The sequence below is a fragment of the Alternaria ventricosa genome (genome assembly GCF_023758065.1).
Source record: "Alternaria ventricosa strain BMP 2768 chromosome Unknown scaffold_4, whole genome shotgun sequence".
NCBI classification, from domain to species: Eukaryota; Fungi; Ascomycota; class Dothideomycetes; order Pleosporales; family Pleosporaceae; genus Alternaria; species Alternaria ventricosa.
In genome coordinates, this window is record NW_026055684.1 from 1,527,112 (window position 1) to 1,535,937 (window position 8,826).

At 54.5% G+C, this 8,826-nt stretch overlaps 1 protein-coding gene across 1 annotated transcript; it reads right to left on the reverse strand.

Annotated features, from left to right (window-relative positions):
* Nucleotides 1-5,469: 5,469 nt before the first annotated feature.
* Nucleotides 5,470-8,826, reverse strand: J4E93_003196 (uncharacterized protein; the record flags this gene model as incomplete). Its single annotated transcript, XM_049341136.1, has 1 exon — nucleotides 5,470-8,826. One exon carries the CDS (start codon nucleotides 8,824-8,826, stop codon nucleotides 5,470-5,472), a length of 3,357 nt encoding a protein of 1,118 aa, XP_049202018.1.

Sequence of the window (8,826 nt, forward strand, 5' to 3'; positions counted from 1 at the left end):
TGTCGAAACCATACGCCCCTCATGCACGCCATCTTTGGACTTCTCACTTGCGAAGTTCGGTACAGTGCGACCTGAGGAGTCCGTGATTGCTGCTCGATCATGTCTGTAATAATGGTTCACGGGTTTGACCGGTTTCTCATGCTGCAGAAGACATCACTCACATTTATCGCATTTATTCGCTTGTATGACGTCAAACGTGGCAGAAGCTACGATATTCTATCATGGCCTTCCCACATCCGCCAGCTCAGAGGTCTTACCAGTCACCCCAGATGTGGCTTTCACCATGGCCGAGTAAGGGTGCTCGGCTCACGTTACCCGAAGACTCTATACGACTCGAAAAGATAGGTCTTTATGGCTTGCAAAACAGTTCACAAGAGCGATTGAAACCATCGACGACGTTAGCCAACTCCGACACAGCACGAGGGCGACTACAGTTCGTGTCGCATTCTACAAAAAAAGTCCAAGTAGAAGTACAACTTGTCTTGCATACTCCCTACCTGCTAAGATACAATAGTGTGTATGCAGCAACGACATAAATTCTGGCCACCCCTGGTGACAGCGTTCCTACGAAGCGAGCTTTTCCAACCCCCACGCCTGTGTAACGGTACAACGTCAATGTACTGATACATAACGATATATTCCGTCTCCTTACATCGAGCCTGCGTACTGCCGACGCAATACTATGCCAACCGCCGAGCACTATCGCCGGAGAGCATCCGAGTGCCCCACACCTACTCATTGGAAGTGGCGGCAGCCGCAGTATCCACACGGGTAGGCTCGTTGGTTCCAGGAGACAAGGCAACAACGTGCCGCACGGGACTGGCCGAATGATCGATCACCGCTTCTTTACCTAATGCGGGGTGCAGTCTTGCGGCACGACTTGCATGCGCTTCTACCACTGGCATTGCCTTCAAGCCGCATGCGCATACTGTATCAGCCAGCCCGCGATACAGTTTTGGCAAGGGTGATGTTGCTAACAAGCTGCAAGCCACGACTTCACGACTTTGGTTGCCTGGTCTTAGAGAGCATCGCGAGCTATGCTGGACCATGTGTATCGCAAATTCGTAACATTTAGCGACAATGGCGTGCGACCCGAAATACGTAAACAGCGCATGTTACGACTTGGCTGAGGCACGAAACTTCTCCGTATGATGCCGCGAAGCTACGTGTACACGTTTTGGTCCACGCGCAGCTTACTCCGTCGCTTCGCTGGAGGATAAGGCCCCAGACTATTTGATATTACGGCGGGCTGAAGGAACAGGAGTGAAGCAACATGATCGACTGTACCGCGCCAATGATACCTGACGCATTGACAACCACGCCATATGCAGCCGGCTCGAATAGTCGTATCAAAGATAACCGCATCAGCATTGCCGAATGAGCTTCGTACTCAGAATGTCGATCGATACTTGGGCCATCAGAAAGAATCACTCTATGTTTATTGATCACCTTCTCGCGGCACTTGCGGCTTCAAGGGGTGGCCAGATATACCGGCTACCTGGATACATGTTAGTAAGCAGTCTCTTCTCTGACCTACAATGCCTATGGAGACACGAAGATCCCTACCGTGGTACTGCAGAATAATCCGAAGTAGGTTATTTCGTGATTATCGCAATGATAATGCCACGCATCTGCAAGCCTCCTGCTAGTCAGCAGCTTATGCACTACGCTCATCTCTCAATCCAATATTCCCGACAACGCGAAGCGAGAGACGGCACCATTGAGCTTCATGTTTAATTCCACATGCATATACGATCTCACATCGACTCCATCAGGCGACGACTTCCTGCGCCTTCGTCATGCAGGACGCCTCATTCACAAGATCAACAGCCCACCGGAAGATTTCACATCTGACGGGCTATCAGTTCATGCGCAGCCCCCACAAGAAGTACCACGTTGTTCAGCGCCTGGTTCGCATATCCACTGTGGGACCCTGCTTGGTGAAGACTTTGATGAAGAAATCTTGAGTAACCGCGGCTTGCGCCCGCACAAGTTGATCGGCGAATGCGAAAGGCGCGGGAAAGACATTCCAGCCTCAAGTCAATGGCTTGACGTTTGATCGGAGTACGGCGCCACGTGCGGTAAACACCACGCTGCAAGCCTTGTAGTCAAGGAACAGAGTGGATACTCAGCACCTACCACTGAGTCGAGCGCGCTTATCTCACAAATTGCGGAGTTTACCAATTTCGCAGAGTCCTTACATAGAACAGTTACGCCCCGCAGAAGCGAGGTACCCATACCAAACGCCCCGAGGCTCGTGCGAACTCAGAACTCAGCTTAATGCTTACGAGAGAATCGGAGCATCATCTTCACCGATCAGAAATCACGGTGGCACAAATCCGATATGCCTCACGTTTTCGAATCTTCTTTTTTCGGTGCAGCGAACATCCACTCTCAGCCTCGTGCATGCTGCAACCTCCGCAATAGATAGTGCAATCGGTCCTACTCCACGGTCATACAGCATCGTAAACGCAAGGCACAACACCCACCTGCCTTTCCCGCTGCTACATACCCATCACACAGCATACTCGTGACATGTAAAACACATCGGATCACCATCCGAGCAAATAGACTTTCGAACAAATCACGCATGGCAGTTCTCAGCTCCGCATCCACCCGCCTCGCAGGGCAGTCGTACATGAACACGTACATGAAAGCTCGGCCCCGCAATCCTTTCCAAGATTTTCTCGCTCAAGCGACAGTCGCATTCGTGATAGCTCTTGCCAGGCGAGCCATTCACGTACTGAGGGAGTGACATCCACATCGTAAATGTCTCGCATATGTTCTGCATGCTTTCGCATCCACCATCTCCGATGCCCAATGTGTGCCTCAAGCCCAAGATCTCCTCCGAGAGGTTGCGAGCAGAGCGCCAGCAGCGGGAAACCGAAACTCTACTTACCTAACCAACACGTGCCCTTGTCTATGTCTACCTACCCGCGACATGCGTGCCCTGCGTGCGTGCGTACGTGCAGCGAGACTTAGCAACACCTCAGGCCGAAGGAACACTGCGTTGCGCTCGGACACTACGTATTGCGTGCATGCTGTGTAACATACTATACATATATACACATGGCTCATGACTCGGTACATGATCCAAGCCATGCCATCTGCATGCTGCACACTGCTCCGTAGTAATCCACGGCCATAGGTCAGAAACGGGAAGGAACGAAACGAAGGAAGGTGGACGAATGCGAAGAGGAGAGCGCACGCACAGCCGCAAAAGACCAGAGTTCGCGTCACACAGGCACAGCCGCAGCCAGGCAAGCAGCAAGACTATTGAATTTTGACTCGTCTTCGTATACTTGGGCTTGAACTTGGTTGAATACGCCATGGAGGTTGTGTAACGTTACCGCGGTGATCGGATCGTGCCGTCCTGGTCCCGCCCTTGGATTTTGCTTTTTCGCGTGTCCGCCAGCGCGCAGCTGCCAGCCTCGAACGGTTCCTTCCATACTTTCGGTACGGAGGCATCATCACATCATCAGTACAGTAAACACCATCGCACAACTCCATCCATTCGCGCAAGGCCCACTGCCCAAACCCAATCTTTCTTTCCCCTTACCTCACTACTTGCCTCACTTCCTGCCTTGCCTCTCTCCCACTCAATCCATGGCCCAGTCCAGCCTCTGCGCTCAAACCACATCCGCAACACCCGCAAGACCGGATAGTGGCTTTTGCGTTGCCGTGCTCTGCGGGGAACTTTGAACCCACACTTTCGTCCGTCGCGTGTTAGACCTACGAACCAGCAGCGGGCAGCTGTTCGGGCGTGCGCAAGGTTTACCTTTGCTAAGTGCTTCAACCCTACCCGTGCGCCACGCGGTCCAGATCGACGACGGGCTTCTGCTCCTTTTTCCTTTTTGTCAACGCCAACGGATTAGGTGGCTAAGCTTGTGGTATTCTCCGCACGTTAGCTAGAGCGGTACAGTACGATCCTGTTGGTTGCAGATGCAAGTGCATAATGTTGTCATGATGTAGTGAAGACGGGGTGCGGAGCAAGACGTGTTTAGTGCTGCATGTGGAGAGCGAGTGTGGGGTGTGTTGGCAGACAGAAGTCATTCACTCATTTTCGCGAAGAAGCTACTGCAATAGTAAAGCGCAGCTGTAGTGTGCGTGCGGCAGATGGTTAAAGCTTGGAAGAGAACACGAGGTTAGGACGGAAGCTAGCCACGTCAACCACGGCCGTGGTGGCAGGCGGAGGTTAGCTGGAAATGTCATTGTTCAAATTACCATGTCTGCCGTGCGGCGTGCGGCGGCCTTGTGCGGCTCCGAGGAAGTGGTTGAGAGGGAGCGTAGCTCGTGCTCTCGAGACGAAGATCGTGAACGGCTGCGTCGATCGGGCTGCAAGGCCAGCCCGCTCCCAACCCATCGCCCCTTTCTGCCAGTTCCAGTCCAGCCAGTCTCCTGAGCGACGGGAAAAAATATTTTTTTGTGGTCATCATTCACGGTGGTCAGAGCATGGAAGCATCGAGAAGGAGGGTTGTGTGGAAATTTGACTTCCAAATCTGCGCAATCGTGGCGCTGAAGCCGTGTGGTATCATTTCTAAATGTTTGTTGAGTGGTATCTTCCTGATGATTAACCTTATCCCACGCCAATGCCATGCCCATTACCCACAACAAGCCAAAGAGCCAAAGAGTGAACATGCGCCAATGCCCACCCCCTCTTCCTTGCAAGACTAGCATGCAAGACCGGGCCGGCCCACGTATAGAAGTGAAGAGAAAAAGATTGCACCAAACCATGTCCTGCATCGAAGCGAAATTGATCGTCCTCTATCGGAAGGAGGAGACGAAAGAAAGAAAACAACCCGAGAAGTCAACAGCCGACCGTCCATGCGAAAACCCCGCACCGCAGGCTCGGCAATTGAAAACAATGCTATGCAAAGCAGTTTTGATGTTGTCGTAGCGTCGTTAAGAGTTTGCTAACAAAGGAAATAAGAGAGAACCGTAGAAGCTTTGTACAGGTAATGATCGAGCGATGAAGCTCAAGAAGCAAGTCTATGGGATATCGCCAAGATGCAGTAACTAAGGTCAAAGTTTGCTCGCCGGCAAACTATCCTTGTTGGTCCCCCATTGATGAGTATTGCGCCGATGACCGATGTGAAAACAAAGTATTGGTTGTAGAAACGGGTATATGCTAGAAGCGAAGAGTGGGACGAGGCGATCAGTGTCCAAGAGGACACATGATCAACGATAACTTTTGAGTGCCGAGGCCAAGTTGCGGTTCGATGGAGTTTTGATAGCCGTCGGAAGCGGGCCTGCCAACACAATGCGGTTGCGCCAGGACGCGGTATTTTGATTGAGGATGGATCGGAATTGTTTGCCGTGGCCCTTGTCGTGGCGCCAGGCACCAATGGAAGATGCCGAACCGGAACGCCGTAGGAGAGCAGAGTAGAGGTCGGTATGGATGAAATGTATGATACAAGCTGGATCGACGCGTGGCGCGTCGTCAGCTGCAGGCAGTGGCGTCATGCTACGCTATCGCTCGAACGTGCTGGAGCGACTGATGGAGTCTAGGTCGGATTCGCGCGACTCGCTTCCCGCGCGTTGTTGCTCTTCCTTGCGCTTCCTGCGCTCGCTGGGTGCACGGCTGATCAAGCGCCTCACGAAGCTGCGGCTTGCCTTGGTGTTGGTGGGCTCTTGAAGCGGGCTGGCAGGCTCAATGGATGATCCGCAAGAAGCGTTGGCGGCAGGCTCGGGTGCGTCGACAATGTCCTGCTTCTTGATCTTGCAGAAGAGAGTGGAGAAGAGGTATTGCTCGCCATTGCTGTCGTAAAGCGGGAGATGGCGGTAGCCTTGCTGGATGCTGTTGAGCTTGGCCGTGAATGTAGCAAGAGGGGCGTGATTGGTGGTTCGGGCATCGAGCGAGTTCCAGACAGTCCAGCGGACGAAGACAAGGCTGGGGTACCTGGTCGTAACTGTCATATCAATCTCGTTGCCGAACTCGGGGTTGTAACCATTGCCCTCTACGATGCGTGTTCGCTTGCGCAGGGGGTTGCCGATGCCAGAGTGGCCATTGCGAGCAGATGCGTCCTGTCCGCCGATACCGGTGGCATTCGCGCCCATGTCTTCGGCACAGTACATCTCAAACTCAACATACGGGTTGATGTTGGCTTCCTGTCCGAGACCGCGGGGGCGCGGGAGCTGTTGGGCAGAGATGATTTGCACAGTGAACTTGACTTCCTTCTTAGGTGCCTTCCTGTGACCAATGACTGGGGTCTGTGACTCAAGACGAAGAGCTGCTGGCTTCAGCACGTAGCCTGTGCGGTCTTCTCCACCAGCAAACATGGCCTCGTTCAACTGCTGACCGAGGTCATACGTTTGCCAGTTCAGCGCAGCCATCTGGACGCCGCGACGCCAGAACTTGAGAGGGTCGAAGTTCGACGAGTTGATGCGGAAGGCGTGAGGGTAGACGCGCATGAGGCAACGCATGTTATGCTCCTCAAGCAAGTGCTTCTCGCGGGCACCAGGCTTGGTGAGCTTCTCGAAAGCGCGCTCGTTGATAGAGAAGACATGGTTGAAGGTGTTTGCGTCGATGCTGCCAAAGTCTGTGAACTTGACTCCTCGTGTGTAGACACCGAGATTGCCGAGCTCCTTGGTGATGTTGCTGGTCTTGGCCTTCTTCGGCTTACGGCGATCATCTACTACTTCAGCAGTCTCGGCAGTGGTTGCGTTGGGGCTGTCGCTGTCTTCAGCTGAGCTCACAGCTGCAGAGGTGGGTAGCGTGTTGTTTGAAGTTCGCGGCGTTGCCCAGAAGGATGCTGCTCGCTCTGGCGGGCTCATTGAGGGAGGGCTGGAAAGAAGAGGCGAGTTTGGGATCAGGTTGTCGTTCAGTATAACAGGTCTCGACCAAGGAGAGCTGAAGCTGCGCTGTCTTCTGGAGGTGATTTCGCCCATAAGAGCCCTGGTGTCGATTTCGTCACCAGCCGCACGCTTGACCTTGATGAGAATGCGGTGCTTCAGCTCCTCTGGTGAGGGTAGCGACTGTGACTCGAAGTCTAGAGGCTGGAGAACCAACTTGTCGCCAAACTCCTGCATCATGATCTTGACCATGGCAGACTGTTGGACCGGAGAGCAGTGCACCTCAAGCGAGAGGATGACTGGGTAGGGTGATTCTGTGAAGGCGTACTTGTTGATGACCTTGATGGTGTCTTGGAAGAGGATGCTCTTAGTCAAGGTTCGGCCGTGCATGACGACCGGAATGTTGTCGGCGCCATCCCAGCAATCGATCTCGAGGCATCGGCAGCCCTTCTGAAGCGCAGTAATGTACGCCTCAGTGCTTGATTCGCCTGCGACTTGACGGCCGAGCAGGTAGGTGTTGTGGGAGCTGGAAATGTAGTACTCGTTCAATGGTCGGTTGAGTTCCTGTGGCTGGCCGACTGGCTTGAGGATGGAGTTGGCAGCCGAAGTCAGGTACGTCTGGAAAGCGGGGAAGTTCATGGCCAATGGCAGCGGGACCTCTCCGCCTTCGGTCGGAGTAGCAGCCATCCTGGGTCTTGTTGCACGCGCGAATTTCTCAAAGGTGTTGGTCCAGTATTCGAGATCGGCGTTCACGTCTACGCCTTGCTCGCGCTGCAGAAAGTCGAAGAAAGTGTACTTGTCCATCTCAATTTTTGAGCCAGACGTGTAGGTCTTGTAGATGGCCTTGATGTCTTTGCGCTCCTTGAGGCGTCGCACAAAGTACAAGAATTGCGATTGGTTCAGTTTTCCAGCGTCGAGTGTATCGGCTTTCTGGAAGTAGGCGCGAAGGGTGGCTTCGGTGCAGTTGATGTGTAGGCTTCGGCACAGCTCGACAGTGCTGGGGAAGTCGAGTGTCTCGTCACCCTCACCACGCTTTTTCATTGCGCGTTGCCAGACGAGCTTCGCGCTCTTGTCGGCAAAACCCAATAGGCCGGCCATGAGGTCGATGCGGTTGCGCGACACAGACTCGAGCGTCTGAGTCCACATGTTGAAGATGCCAACGTCAGGCGCAATCAAGTGCATTGTCCGTATCCGGCCCTTGGAGCGCGTTGTGTCGGTGTAGACAATGGTAAACCAGTAAGGTGCCCAGTTCTCGGATAGTTGGCACTCTTCGCGGTAGTGCTTAGCTTCCGGACCTGAGCGGATCTCCTTGACGTCGTCGATGTAGAAGGATTTGGAAGGTCGCGAGGGATCCCAGAATACCTTGGCTGATTCCAGATCAAGCCGCAGGTTGATCTCCTTCTTCTCCTTCTTGGTAACCTTTCTCAAAACGGTGCCCTGCTCGAGGCGCGAGTTGCGTACGGGGGCGACGACGGCGGCGTCTGGTATCGAGCTGAAGCTGGGTGTTGGGTGTGAGATGCCGAGGCCGTGGATGGGCTCAAAGGGGTCTTCTACGGCTTCCTCCTCTTCAAAGGCGTCGAAGTCGGAGATGCCAGTGTCGGCGTCGGCGGCAGTCCTGCTGTCGCTGCGGCGGCGCATGATGACGGGGCCGGAGCTCTTGTCGCGCTGCGCAGACGCATTGCCTCGGCGGAAGCGACCTGGAATGCCCTGCGCGCCGCGGCTCACTCTGCGGATCAGGCCCGGTCCCTTTCCTAGGGCCTCGGCCATGGCTGACGGAGAGGACGTGGGCGGCGACTGGACGGGTGGTGGAGGCAGGAGCGACTCGGGCAGGGTGTAGGAGGGAATGGCCGGCAGCGAGGACGAGACGGGCACCATGCCCTCGGGGGTGGACTGCAGGGAGCCATTGAGAGAGCCATTGAGGTACGAGGCCGTCAGCGCGGGACTGGAGCGGGCGGGAATGGTGATGGCGCGTCCGAAGCTGGGCGAGGGCGAGGGCATGCGCGGTCGCGAGATGGCGTCGTGCAGCAGCGACAT